This window comes from Ambystoma mexicanum, chromosome 11 (genome assembly GCF_040938575.1).
Source record: "Ambystoma mexicanum isolate Mex_15411 chromosome 11, UKY_AmexF1_1, whole genome shotgun sequence".
Lineage (NCBI taxonomy): Eukaryota > Metazoa > Chordata > Amphibia > Caudata > Ambystomatidae > Ambystoma > Ambystoma mexicanum.
The window spans coordinates 19,486,229-19,501,546 of NC_090934.1; the positions used below are offsets into that span (position 1 = coordinate 19,486,229).

Sequence of the window (15,318 nt, forward strand, 5' to 3'; positions counted from 1 at the left end):
CGCAGAGATGCTGCAAAGCGTCTGCTATCCCAGACAGACCCTGTGACGTGCAGAGACCCGGGAAGAGACCCAGAGGGGACGCAGGGAAGAATCCTCCTCGTTACAGTACCTGGCACCCAACCGCTGTCCACCAGGGAAGGGTTGAAAATCCCAAACAAAGAACTGTGAATTCTAGAGGCAGGATGCCCCCATACTGGTTACATGGCCACCCGCTGAACTTACAGGACCAGGCTCCTGCACAACCAGTTGACCTTGCACTGCCTCCCAACCACTTAAGGGACTGTATCTGCATCTGCAACCCTACAGTCCCCTGACTCTCTGCACTTATGAGCCACCTTCCGGCAGCACTTCCGAGTTACTTTGCACTTTCCCCTTCCCCCCTCACCAATTGGCACTTCTCCCCCTCCCTCCCACACTTGTGCTATCTGAATGACACAAGACCTAGTAAGATCGTTGTTTTGTCCTTCTGTCCTCCCTTCCTTGTCTTGTCGCTCCTAGAAACACGTGTGTACAGGCGTGTTATAAATTACTCATCGTATATGATATCAGGGATACGTCCACTAGACACCAGGGATGGATCGAGGACCCCATCCACTCCAAGGGAATAGAGGAGAAAGAGCCCAAGAGAAGGACTTTAAACAAAATGTCACTCACGAAATACGGGTCTGGGACACAGCTTCAAGATCAAAATACGACAGACATCTTCCTCATCACAGTACCTGGGCAGGTTAGTGAACCAGATATTTTATACAAACCCTAAGAAAGGCCAGGGGAAGGGAGTCATTCCCCCAGGTGTTTGCGAACATTATGAGAAGCCTAAGAAAGGCCAGGGGAATGGAGTCGTTCCCCCTGGTGTTTGTGAACATTGTGGGAAGCCTGAGAAAGGTCAAGGGAAGGAAATCATTCTCTAGACATCACGGTTTTTCAAGTTGGGCAATTACTTTGTTTATGAACTAAGACGTTTCAATCTGGAACTTTGTGTTGTGCGTTTGAAAGACACTACACACCGGGGAAGGGAGTCATTCCCTCAGGAAATAGTCCCTCCAGACTACTGGCACTATAGTCCACTTTATAGAAGAAGGAAACCACACTTCTGTATTAAGAAGAGCCAACAGCCTTTAGTTTAGTTTAAAGTGTAAGGGAAGGAAATACGTTTTTACACAGGAGGGTGGACTTTTTATGTTTTGGACAGTCTGACAATATTCTTAGTATTGAGTTGAGGCAGGGAAACCCATAGATGGGGTTTTTCCCTCTTTATTTTCACTGATTAAAAGTCTTTAACAACAATCATGCCACCTGTGTGTCAGTCTCCTCCTTCCACACCCTTACACCTTCCTCGGCTTTGAAGAAAAAGGGGGAAGAGGGGGAGAGTATTGTTGTCTCAATGCTCTCTGAGACAACTTCCAAAGGATGCTGGCTTCTGCTTATCAGGCTTCTTTGATTCCTGTTCCCCGAAATTACTAAACTGAGGAAAAAGAGTTCTCTTGGGTAAAAGTCTCTCAAGTTTAGGTTTCACAACGATGCACAGAAAGATCACTGGACTAGGAGAATGACCCCCTTCTCCTAAATTATAGTCTGCTTTTAGCAGACTTTTCTTGAATTTAACACTGTATTATGACTTGCCCCACCGGGACGAGGCAGAGGCTTCCTCGAGTTCTCCTCGACTCTTCAACCTTCTCTTGAATTATTGCAGTTTTAGATTCCACATCAATTCATTAAGTTCCCTCCACTGATTTAGTGTTGTTCTTGCATGAACACTGTCCTTCAACTTGCCTGCACTGGGATGAGGAAGAGAATCCCAGAGTCCATCTTGACTCTACAATACTGCCGTTTTATGGAAATGACCAGGGAGTTGTCTCACAAATAATCTACTTCTCTCTTGTCCTTTGGTTTTACCATCTCAAGTTTTTTCAGCTCCATCCTGGACTTACTACTGTTCCTGTTACCTTCTCTGTGGGAACTCTTCACCGCTTTCACCACGGGGTCACAGGTTTGTTCTCTCTCTTTTCTTCTGCTCTTCTTCAGCCCGCTTGACTTCGCGACCTTTTACTGCTGGCGATCTGGGTGCAAGTTTTGGACCAAACGATCCACCTGTTACAGGTTGTGCGTCCTCGTACGATCCATGCAATTGTCCCTGTCACAATATAGGTTGGCCTTCAATACATGTCCCCAGGCCATAGTATGGGAAATAAGCCCTCACAGTTCTTTTAGGACTTCTTCAGTTACAACTTTACATTTGGTATATTTGTCATGATTCTTTCTCTTTGCTGCTGCTTCTCTTATCAACAACCACACTTCTCCTGTTGGTACTACGACAACAGTCACCCTTTTCCCCACAGTACGTTACTACTTCAAACCACTTCAATATGATATCTGCTGACAATTTAATGTACCACCACAGTTCAAATACTACTACCGCTACTCAGTACTGTTGAATTTTTAGGTAGACTTCAACCAGACAATTCAACCTCTTCAGGTATGCAAGGCACTCGTCCTTTTAATGATTTCTTTCAAAGGGGCAGCCGCTTTGCCTCATACGTCTGTCTTACTACCACAAGAACAATCTGCTTCTACCCATAAGACTCTCTGCTTTCTAGCTTCAGCAGTCTTTAGCACCACAGGCTTTATTTCACGTCAGAATATTCTTCACAAGCATGTGTTTCCTCTTCCCAAGCTGTACTCACACCCTTCTGCCAGTTAGCAGCCCACGTGATTACCCAGAAGTTTATGTGCCACTCTCTCAGCTTCAGGTAACAATGATGTACTTGTTTCCTAGGCTGCTTGACTGTTAACAACTTTACAGGGTAGTTGGATGGCTCTTAAACTCTTGGCAACACTGGTTTCACTATGAAAATGGGGTGCCTCATGTTTTTGGTAATGCCTGTTCCTCTCCCAATAGTTTTGTTTCTTTAATTCTTTGAAATGGAAAGAATGTCACTTCTGAATATAGTATAGGATTCAGTCTTAAGTGAAAACAATTTGGCACACGCTTCCTCTCGTTCAAGTAGATATTTAAGTTTAAAGTATTCCTGTGTAACTGTAAAGGATGCGATTCTGACTTCCTTTGGGAATCACAATAAGGCACACGTGAACTCCTTTTGATGTAGTTTTCACTCTGGTGTTCTGTAACTCGTATATAGACAATGTTAAGTATTCGGTAATGGTTTAGGGAGAGCTCTCTTTTTTTTAATTAGGGACACGCAGCCACTCCGTTCTACAGAAATAGTCTTTAGATACTTCAACAATGGTTTTCAAGCACTTTAAATTCCCACGCGAGTATTGATCTTCAACGTTATACTAGAGTGCTACAATTCCATTGTTAATACGACTTCAGATTAAATTAACAGCTTTTACTTGCATTAAGCAATACGCGAGTTACTTAGGAGCTGGCTACAGTTACCAGCCAGGCTTACGCAGTGTTTTTGAAGACTCTGCATCACTCACCAGCTTCACAGACACCGGCATTGCTGGTTGCACTGGTTTCCAGACTTCCTCCACCTCTTTTACTGCTTCTGGCTTTCTGGGGACCCACAACCTTCTCCAGAACGGGTGTCTCCGGTCTGTCCACTTGATATGGGAGTTTCTTTGCCCCCTTAGACACTCAGCTTGCCTTCTGCTTCTGGCCTTAGTCACCTGCACTTCCACAGCTCTGCAATCACTTAAATCAGGCTAACTTGTGGAAAACTCAGCCTCCTACACATCTTCTGCTGCGTAGCCTCTGCACTTCAGGTTTTGGGAGAACAGGACTTTCTCAGAACTTGCAGTTGAAATCTGTCTCCACATTGCAGCATCTCTTCTGTGCTCCCACTTCCTCGTGATTTGCCAGCCTTGTGCATCTCCTCTACTACTGCTGCTGCTGCAGCCAGCCTTCCAGTTCCCGTTACAGTTCATTCTACTCCTCCTTTCCTGCTGGTGCCTTTTATGCCTCACAGATTAATTGATAGGCTTCAGGTGTGGGCCATTAGGCTTAATTGCCGGACTACTGCAATGGCTACTAGGCCTAATTGCCTGACTGCTACCTCTGTATGCCTCTTCAGCCCTCTTCCTTATCTCAGTACCTCTAGGTTTCTGGGACCTGTAGTTTCTTTTAACAAAGTTAGGTCTTACTTCATTATTTAGAAGGGTATATTTAATTCCCTTGAGGCTTTTAACAGAGGGGCTATGCAAATTAGCTATCACAGAGGAAGATGGTTTAGTGAAGACAGCATTTACATAATCCTTTACATTTCACCGCCGGGATTGAGAAATGTGTTTAGTCTGGGAAACAAAAAAGGATCCTTCTTTTGGTATAGTTTGTTCTGATGTTATAACCTTGAGGTTCACAACCTTAGGTCTAATATGAGGTTTAGAGACATTAAAATGACAATAAGCCATAAGCACAGTGGTATGAATCTTTCTATCAGAAGAAGAGTACTGTGTCTGCTCCCACCGAATCTCCTCCCCTCCCTGGGCCCCATCTCCCCCCAGGTGATCCTCACGCAGTACACCAGCCCCAGGGTTGGGATAAGGAAGCGTCTTCACAACCACCACCTCCAATTAAACAGCTGAGAGAGCAAAGCGGGTAACAGTTGGTAGGTCCACCTTCTCAGGGAAGCACCAATGGGCATTGGAGGCAGAACAGATGGCTGAAAGGCCCCTTGTGCAGCTGGACAGAAGAGATCTTAGGATGGTCTTTTCGAACTCTTCAGCCCCCTAATTCTCTTTTGCCAACGTACTTGCTCAGCCCTTCCTCTGGCCACATCCATCCCTTACCCCTCAGGCCCTTTACTTTCTTAATCTTGCACACCTTCACCCTTACCTCTACAGTCTGCTTCGCAGGGTGGTTTTGCAGTGATAGAAGTTCAGCCTCCTCCTGAAGACCCTGGATGATGTCTCGCTTCTCCTCCAACTCCAGCATCAGATCCTGAAATGAGAGAACCATCATTTAGCACACATGCGAGCTGACCAAAAACGAGACAAAACCATTCCCATCTTTCTAAAAGGACAAATAAATACCCCACACAGGTACACCAAGCCCCATTTCCACCGTTAACTCCCCCATCTCACTTACATGCAAGTGTAAGCGCCTCCATCTGTTGAAAAAGTGGGACTTTCGCTAACACTTTGTGCAGAAGTTACTACTAAAAGGAAATCAAACTTCCCAGCTAAGTATTTTAAGTCATGTTGAATATCCTGGCGGAGTGTAGCTGGAGTGTTTCCTGTGTGGAGGTGCTCAGTAGCCAGTCTTTTTTTTCTGTCTGCTGATCTGAGGAGGAGCTATTGCATGAAGACTGTTCAGACGCAGAGCGTTGCTGAGTGTAGCTGGAGTGTTTCCCGTGTGGAGGTGCTCAGTATCCAGTCGTTTTTTTCTATCTGCTGAACTAAGGAGGAGCTATTGCATAAAGACTGTTCAGACCCAGAGCGTTGCAGAGTGTAGCTGGAGTGTTTCCCATGTGAACTGGGGAGTGAGGGCTTGGGAAACCATCTGCCTCCCCTGCTGATATTGTGTCATTGTGTTCGCTGCGGCTTTGCAAGGAATGATGTCAGCCATGGAGCAGGACCGGGACACAGTAAAGGCAGTGCTGCAGAGGACGAGGCGTCAAGACCACTTACAGATCTTAGCAAACACCTCTGTTCTATGAACTGCAGAACCAAGTCAAGATAACCAAGGTAACTTACTCTCAGTTCCCCCCGTGACTACACCCAAAAATGCCCCGTCTCTTTTCTTTGGGTGCGGGGGGATACGCTAACAGAGAAATACCCTAGAGTGGGGAAGAGCCATGAAGCTTGCGTGGGGGAAGACTATGGGTGGCCCTTAATACAAGGGCTCCCAGAGCAGAGTTCTAAGACTGTAGAAGCCAAGGCAATGGATGTGGAGGGTAGAGCCACATAATTGAGGGAACTGGCTCTACTGAGGGTCAGCTTGAGCAAGCTGCTGATAGCCTTGCCCATGCCTTACGTCTATCTGCTTGTTTCAGGATCCCAGCTGCCCCGTTGAAGTGTCAGTGGAGAGACTGAGCTTGATGGAAGCTTAAGTGGTCAGAGCCGATTGACGCCGACATGCTGGATGGTTTCATCTCCTCTTTTAGCTCAGCTGCCCCAACGTTAATATCTAATAATGCAGAGTCTGTGTTGGAAGTTAATGTAGTCAACGAAGCATCCATACCTAATCGTATGCAGAAAGGGCTCACCGTCATTGCACTGGGCACGACACCTGATCGTAATTCGAGCAGATCACCTCCGTCCCAGCTAAGGCAGCAATTTCAATCTGCATCTCCATGCTTGGCCAAACCAGATGTGGGAGCTGAAACTACTGGGTATTTAACTTTGGCTGCAAGGTTCTCTTGCGACATAGCAGACATTTCAATACAGCTTGAAAATAGTAGGGTTGCTGCTTGCACGAAACCTGATCTAAACGATCAAATGATCATGGGGAATGAGAGCCTGAGTATTCCTACAAAGAAGCGCAAGAGAGACGAGTTATCTGAGTTGTTGGTGATGCTGGTAGTTACCACTGCTCAGCCTTCCTCTCTTGAAGACCATTTGGACCCTTTGGCAAATGAGGGTGCCAACGGGAGTGTTATTACTTTGGACACAGGATCCTCATCTTCCGAGTCTTCCTACATTCAAAGTGAGCCACTGAAAACAAGAAGGTCTTACATAACGCAAAGACCTAGTAGCGTTAATAACTTTGAGAAGCCTACATATCTACATATTCAAGCGTACATGCTGTCGGCTTTAACGATATTGTTGGCTCCATTTTCTGAAACTTTTTGAAATCGATAAACGATAGCTACAAGACAAGGCAACATCGATGGCCATGATGCATTCCAAGTTGATTTATATTGAGTCATTCATAACATCCACGCAAAGCAGATTGGAGGGAGGAAATGAATCAGAGAATCAGACCCACAATCACCTCCTAGATCTCCTAACAGACTAGGGAGGATAGAAAATTGCTTGCCGAGATAACAGGAGAAGCATTGAGGACACTGAAGTGCAGCAAGGAAGAAACTATCTTTACCAGCTAATAAGGACATACAATTGAATAAGAACAACTCAAGTATGCAGACTGATCCAAGGAGGCCTGAAGACGTGCGGATGAACAGTAATCATTGCGTTGAACCGGTAGAGGCCTTTGGAGCTGCTGTTTTGGAATATTTGCCTCTGAATCAGGAGGAGAGGTATGTGATAACTGAGATTGAAACCCAGAGAAATCGCTCTGCCACTGAAATGAAGACTAATCGTACTATCGTCTGGGGAAAACCGGAAATGACTGACATCTAGAACCCCCTCCCCCCCGCCAAGACGGAAAAACTGCTCAGTAAGGCCAACAAAAACCAGCAATATATAAAAATCATGCCACATGTGAACATTTTTAAATGAAATGCCTCAAGAACATTTTTGCATAATTTCAGATGTTGTTCACCAGAACCTGTAATAGATCAAGATCCCCCAAAGATGAAAGTTGTATCAAAGAACAGAGCAAAAACAAGATGCAAATTCTTCCACACAAGAGGAAAATGATCCTGTACAGCTCATCTCACCCGGAAGCAACATAATGAACATTTCCGTTTATGGCAACGAGGAAATAGAAGATCTAGTTTGTTTGTTTTATTGATTTATAAAGTGCGCCGCACCCTAGGGTATCTGGGAGCATTACAAGACAGCTTAGATGCAACGAAAAAAATAATGTGATGCATACAATAAGGTAATAACAGTGTAAACTGGATACATACATAGAAGACATGAGAGGGGGGTATAAACTAGGCAAGTTAAACAAAATAACAAGGGAAGAGAGCATATGTATAACACAGAATTTACAGAGATCGAGGGACAGTGGCAAAGCTTTTATCTCCCAGTGTTAACTCGAGTTCTTATACAAGGGCCGACCAAATAAGGATAAAGCCTGTAAGGGAAGTTGCGGAAATGTTAAATAGGTGGGACCAAAGAGGCAGGTTTTACACTCTTGTTGAAAAACGCCTTTGGTCAGACAACGCCTGCGGAAAGACCACCAGAAAGCAGAGAGATGTTGTCCAGAATATCTGCTAACAAGGGTATACTGCTGAATGGTAATACAAAAAGTACAGAAATGTCAGTAACCAGGGGATCGCTACCAACCCCATGGAACTAAAAACAAGAACTCCTACTGGGCTAGTTGATGGGGTGAACCATACAGCGAATACCCCAACGTTAGAGAGAATATTGACCATGAACTGTGGCTGATATTGAATCGCAAAAATGTGCTGCATCTTTTCCTCATATATGATATGGCATTTATAACGCGCCTATACACAAGTGTTTCAAGGTGCAGCGAGGCAAGGGAGGGGGAACAGAGGGAAGATAGAGACAAGGATCTTACTAGGCCAGGTGACATTAAATCGCGCAAGTGCGGGGAAAGGTGCGGGGCAGGGTCAGTGCAATACATGGGATTGAGAGTAAAAAAGAAGAAATAGAATACATAAAAGCAATAAGTAAAAAGTGCATCCAGCTGGGGGCAAGGATAAGTGCAGACATCAGGTGCCAAGTGCTGGTATGGGACTGTAGGGATACAGAATACAGTCCCCACGTGCGGGGGTTGCCAGGTGGGCAGTGCAGGTGTGCACCTGGCGGGGATGGGACCTGGGCACGAGATCAGAGGCTGGCCAGGTGACCATTGCAATTTCAGTTTCAGTCAGGAGTTCAGAAGGGAAGAGGAGGAGGAGAGAAAGCAGAAGCGAAGAGTAAGGTTTTGAGGTGCTTCCGGAACCGGAGATGGGTCTCCTCAAGTTTCAGGGAGGCCCCAGCCGAAGAGATCTACCACCAACTTGTTGCTTGGAGAAGCGACTGACCCTGAGGGAGTTGGAGGCAGATGAGCGACGAGCTCGAGAAGGAAGCTATTTAGGAAGTGAGAGTTGAAGGTATTGAGGCCCCAGGTCCCAGAAGGCCTTGTGGACAACCAAATATACCAAAGTTAAGAGAAATTGAATCTGTTGACATTGATGTAGTTGAATTCATTAGTGAGAAACAACATGATTGAGTGCGCTTGCAACTAAGTTTCAACTTTAATTCGTAATTGATAGTAGACGCAGCAGTGGCTTTCCATCCTTCGGGCTTTGTTATATCAAAGAGTAAAAATGAGTTCCTCTCTAATGCAAAAAGTTCAGGATGGAGAACGAGATAAGGAGTCAAATCCAAGAATAGGGGGCTGATCACCGAACCCTCAGATTGATTTTAAAAATTGTCCTCTTGCCCAATATGATAACAAAGCCATCAAAGCCTCACTGAGGAACGATGCGGAATTAAACCCCCTAAGATAACCTACAGTGTTACTAACAACTCCAAAAGAACGACTGTAGAAAAAAAAAGAACGATTAATCAAATGTGGGCAAGGTTGAGTCCGGGGATTGGCTGGCTGGTGCGCTGATCACACAAAAAAGGGTAATGCCAAGAGCCAGCTCCGGCTGAGTTGATTACCATGGGTTCCTGGAACTCCAGGGGGTTTATACATTTATTTAACAATGTTGATGTGCTGTTGGGAATGTTGATATCTTATGCCTCCGGGAGACTTGGATGACTAACACCCCATCTTAGATGGTTTTCAATTTGTACGAATAGTGGCAAAAAGGTTGGAAGGGAAGACCCTTGGCTGGTCTACTAATAAGTATAACGAATGGGATAGGTCTGTTGGTATGGGAAGAACGTAACCTCAACCCGCACATTCAAACATTGGTAATTGAAATGGGGTTGAAAAGAAGCTCTCTGGTGATCACCAATTTGTATTGGAACCTTGTATCCTGGGAAAGAACCTCTTTTGTAGATTGTGTGACATCTTTGAGGATTTTAATACTCCGCTGCCTGATCCATGGATTACCTTGTGTGGCCCCTGAATATAGATTGACTGCTAACCGATCCGAGTAAATGTAGTAATGTCTGGGGTGAGTTCCCGGGGAAGAAAGATAGAGCAGCAATTTGGGCCAGGGACCTACAAGAAAGACATTTTCAATTACTAAATGGTTACATATCGGGGGTAGTCCAGGTGCCCCCACATGGCACAGAGGATTTCAGAATTCCACACTCAATCATTTTCTGCCGTCACAAAACACTATTGATTTGGTAAGATCTTTAGAAGGTAATTCCAACACATAACAGCGACCACGACTTGTTGATAGCGTCTCCCTATAGAGAGGAATCAAGAGTGGTGGGCGGCGAAGGTTGAGATGGAAGCTGGACGCAGTAGGTTGCAGTTAAAGTCATCAGATGTGACTCTAGTGACGGAAAAGTATTTGACTGCGTTGAGGCACTGACCCATAGGGATTAATTATATCTCTGTACTTTCTGACTTTATTGAACTTAAAACAGAGAGGGGGGAAATCTCATTTAAAACCAAGACCTACGATTAAAACATTTTATTCAAAAGAAAAAGATACACAAAGACATCAGGAACAGGCAAAACCTTCCTGGTCTGGTTAGAGTTGCATGTAAAAAAAAAAAAAAAGAGACAGCAGTACAAGAATTGGTTAATTTCGCACAAGAGCATCATTCTCCAACATGATGCAGAGTCCATGCTCAGAATCCTATCTACCAATAACTCTAGGAATTTTTGGCAAGTTTTAAATAACACAGGGAACTGCCAAAAATCTCTAGAAAGCAATCGGGTGTCGGAAGACAAATAGGCTCAACATTATGGGAGGCTATTTGCTGCCCAGTAGAGCAAATAAACCGGACCCACTTTTTAAAGGATCAAAAAGAATGAGTCATCCCTTTTGATAAAGAAGGGATATTGGTTTTGATTAGGAAAGTCAGTACCTCCCGTGCTCAGGACTGGACGGACTGACAAATAGTATGTTGTTCCATCATCATGGAAATTGGCTATATTGGTCCCAAACTTCAAGAGGGGTAACAGGGCGGATCCTATAAACTACCCTCCTATTGCTCTTCTTGATGTTTTAGGAGAAATATTTGGTTAAAAGAATGGGTGTTGAAGTCAGCGCATTACGATTGTCGCCAAAGGTGGTTTGTGAAAGAGGCCGGGTGTAGCTACCTTGAATTTGATATTGATCTGATACTGAAAAGTAGAGCGATGAGGGAACATGTAGGCTGTACTTAACCTTTATAGACCTAGAGCAAGCCATCGATAGCATATAACCAGATCCGCTAGGGAAGAAAATGCTCATCTGGAATTGCCCACGAGGCCTGGTTTGGGATATGAAAGCACTTTACATGGAAACTTCAGTTCACATGAGACTGAATAGCTCGTGCCTCTTGTCTGGAAAAATTAACACCTACAGAGGACTAAAGCTGGGTTGCCCTTTGGCCACTGCTTTGTTCTATCTATTCATTTTGGAAAGATGCCATGAATCCGCCTAATGCACTCCCACCTCAGATAAATGGTATCCCTGTGGGATGGATGATGCACACGGATGATTTGCTCACTCTCGACCAAACTCCCATTGGATTACAGCAGAAATTGAAAACCTTGCAGGATTATTAAGAACATAATGGATTAGAAAAAAATCTAGCTAAATATGTGATTCTGGTATTGCAGGAAGCAAATACATTTCTTTTCAATGGTTGATAAGAAGAGAGTTTGTAAGACTAGTTGAAGTAATAAGATACCTGGGAACGTGTGTAAATTCGAGTGTAATCATCTCCCTGTGGATCACGGAGCTAAAAGCGAAAACAAAGAGCCTGGCACCCCAAGGAGTTAAGATAAACAAAAAATGTGGGAAATGTTCACTAATTCCGTTGCTAAAGTTCTATAAACAGAAAGTGATCCCAGTTTTATCGTATGGGGCGGAGTCTTACTTCTGCCTCCCATGGGAAACGTGGGGAGCACTGGATGGCACTTTTTGGAGAAGAATCCTGTGCTTGCCAAATTGTATCACAATCATAAGGTATGAACTGGGTCTTCTTTCAATTCGCGCTATAGTTGTCTGGAAATCTCTTGCGATGTTTCGTAAATTAATTATGGACGATAACCCCTCTCAATTTTCTGTCTTAAAGGATAGGAAAGGCTGGGTTTAGGACTGGGTACTGAAATTGCGGGTTCAACATCACAGAGAAATTCTAAGTAGTATGGGTGCAACTGAACAGCTGTTAAAAAGCAAACCTAATTCCATTTAAAAAAGTTGTGGTGCAAAGATTGGATGCAAAGAGACCAAGAAAAAGGAGTTCAAATCATTTATTCATCTAAATAATGTTATTACATTTTTGAGTGTGCTTCCAAAATACCTGGTTAAATTCCTCACCATCGGGAACTGTTGGAGATTTCGAAGGAATACTTTTCATACGAAGGAGGTCTTAATATCTCGAAACCAAGGGGACTTGACCGAGCTTGAGATTGTGTAAACACGGAACAGAGATGTTACAGCATTTTGCTTTATTCTGCCCTGTGCGGAGATTCCTAAGAACAACTTAGGACACTAGGCGATGATGAGTGGTGGGAATATATGTGCGGAGGCGTGATGAGTTCAAAGGAATATTCGCTTTCACCAAATACTTGGATGAAGTGTTTAAAAACATGTAAAAAATAAGTAGAGACGGATTGATTGTGTTAGGTTCTGACCACCCATTGTTTTATAGGCTAACAGAAATATGGATGAATACTTTTCTTTACGGATTTCAAATTTTGATTTGATGAATTGTGGACATTTTTGTTATGTTATTGTATGGCTAATGTGATATTGATGGTAAGCGTTTGAAATAAACTTAATACTAATACAAAATATCCCGGTCCAGCCCTAGCCTCTCAAGTCTTCCTAGTGAGCTCTTCCATCCGGAATTAAAGCCTAGGATGATTGTTGGGCCTCCTGGGTCAACAACGGGGCCATGTATTTCGGCCAGAGGTCGCTATGCCACCTGGATGTTTCAGCCACCCTATAGGTAGGAAGGAAGGAAGGAAGGAAGGAAGGAAGGAAGGAAGGAAGGAAGGAAGGAAGGAAGGAAGGAAGGAAGGAAGGAAGGAAGGAAGGAAGGAAGGAAGGAAGGAAGGAAGGAAGGAAGGAAGGAAGGAAGGAAGGAAGGAAACAATGTAGGGCCATGTATTTCGGCCAGAGGTCGCTATGCCACCTGGATGTTTCAGCCACCCTATAGGAAGGAAGGAAGGAAGGAAGGAAGGAAGGAAGGAAGGAAGGAAGGAAGGAAGGAAGGAAGGAAGGAAGGAAGGAAGGAAGGAAGGAAGGAAGGAAGGAAGGAAACAATGTAGGGCCATGTATTTCGGCCAGAGGTCGCTATGCCACCTGGATGTTTCAGCCACCCGGAAGGAAGGAAGGAAGGAAGGAAGGAAGGAAGGAAGGAAGGAAGGAAGGAAGGAAGGAAGGAAGGAAGGAAGGAAGGAAGGAAGGAAGGAAGGAAGGAAGGAAGGAAGGAAGGAAGGAAGGAAGGAAGGAAGGAAGGAAGGAAGGAAGGAAGGAAGGAAGGAAGGAAGGAAGGAAGGAAGGAAGGAAGGAAGGAAGGAAGGAAACAAAGTAGGGTCCTCATCACTTCATGTAGGGTCCAGCACAAGTTACTTTATTATTCTTCAGTCAGTTACATAAAGATGTCACAATGATGACTTCAGAGATAACCACTGACTCCCATCACCCAGACAGGAGCACTCCAACTGACATAGTATGGAACCTTCATTCCAAGCATTCCCTCACTCATAACAGAACATTCTCTCTGACACACTAAACACTCTCTCTTACATCACCAAGCACCTGTATTCATGCCAAGCACAATACAACAGGGAGGGAGGGAGGGGTAGTGGCTTGTGGTGGAGAAGGTTGTTGCAAGTGAGGTTCTGCAGATCGAGTGTAGATGTTTGTGTGGCGAGTGAGAAGAAGCTAGTGTAAGGAGGGAATGTGAAATGAATAATCCTGTGTGAAAGAAGAGTGTTTTAGTAGTAATCGGCACAGAACTGTAGAAGAGGGAGTGTAGTCATGGGGCAGAGGAGTGTAGTCGTGGGAGTGTAGTCATGGGGCAGAGGAGTGTAGTCGTGGGGCAGAGGAGTGTAGTCATGGGAGTGTAGTCGTGGGGCAGAGGAGTGTAGTCGTGGGAGTGTAGTCGTGGGGCAGTGGAGTATAGTCATGGGAGTGTAGTCGTGGGGCAGAGGAGTGAAGTCATGGGAGTGTAGTCGTGGGGCAGAGGAGTGTAGTCGTGGGAGTCTAGTCATGGGGCAGAGGAGTGTAGTCATGGGAGTGTAGTTGTGGGGCAGAGGAGTGTAGTCGTGGGAGTGTAGTCGTGGGGCAGAGGAGTGTAGTCGTGGGAGTGTAGTCGTGGGGCAGAGGAGTGTAGTCGTGGGAGTGTAATTGTGGGGAAGAGGAGTGAAGTCGCGGGAGTGTAGTCATGGGGCAGAGGAGTGTAGTCGTGGGGCAGAGGAGTGTAGTCGTGGGGCAGAGGAGTGTAGTCGTGGGAGTGTAGTCGTGGAGCAGAGGAGTGTAGTCATGGGGCAGAGGAGTGTAGTCGTGGGAGTGTAGTCATGGGGCAGAGGAGTGTAGTCGTGGGAGTGTAGTCATGGGGCAGAGGAGTGTAGTCGAGGGAGTGTAGTAGTGGGGCAGAGGAGTGTAGTCGTGGGAGTGTAGTAGTGGGGCAGAGGAGTGTTGTCATGGGAGTGTAGTAGTGGGGCTGAGGAGTGTAGTCGTGGGAGTGTAGTAGTGGGGCAGAGGAGTGTAGTCGTGGGGCAGAGGAGTGCAGTCACCAACACCAGGCTTCTCAAATGATACATGAGCGTCTACACTCACACAAAGTGAAAACAACTTCACTGCTGGCAGCTAGAAATAAGAGTCAGTGGGAGTGTGCATTGCTGGCCTTTGGCTGGCCTTTGGCCCGTCGTAGGGGCCATCATCCATGAAGGATAAGAAACTATGGGGAGTAGGACGAGGAGGGGGGAAAACCTACCTTGTGATAGTTGCTCTTGGTCTGCATGTTGGGATTGTTGTCACTCCAGTCGTACGACAGCTCCTCCTCCTCCTTCTCATTCAACCAGATTAGTTCTGTTGTGGCTCGAGAAACAAAGTCGTGCAAGCTTTGCAGATTACGCAAACGGAATTGGGACATTTCCTGCAAAAATAGAGGAATGGACTCATTAATCATCAGAAATTAAGCAGAGGGTGATCACAAGCCGAAAGGAACAGCCACTGAGAAAGGTTGTTCAAGGGCACCCAAGACTTTCACAGGATGTGATCCGAGCCATGCGAGTGCCATCAGGGGTCAGATCTGGGCCTTTGGGAACCAGCAGAGGTCATAGCAAAGCCAGTAGGATCAATGCTGTGTCCCAAATGCACTTGGTTCAGAGCTCTGGCTCCTGAGGGCTAGCAGAGGTCAGATCAATGCCCCAGGGTCACAGCTGTGTCCTCTGGTGGCCAGCATCTGCCAGAG

At 45.4% G+C, this 15,318-nt stretch overlaps 1 protein-coding gene across 20 annotated transcripts in view; it reads right to left on the minus strand.

The window, feature by feature from the left end:
• Window positions 1-15,318, minus strand: part of MACF1 (microtubule actin crosslinking factor 1) — a 1,825,008-nt gene that overhangs the window by 1,272,578 nt on the left and 537,112 nt on the right. For all 20 annotated transcript variants that reach the window (XM_069622429.1, XM_069622430.1, XM_069622431.1 and 17 more), the window contains 2 exons: window positions 14,839-15,000; window positions 4,799-4,903 (listed from right to left, as the gene is read on the minus strand). In XM_069622429.1, the coding sequence (XP_069478530.1) occupies window positions 4,799-4,903; window positions 14,839-15,000 (267 nt within the window). The remainder of the gene's footprint in view (window positions 1-4,798; window positions 4,904-14,838; window positions 15,001-15,318) is intronic.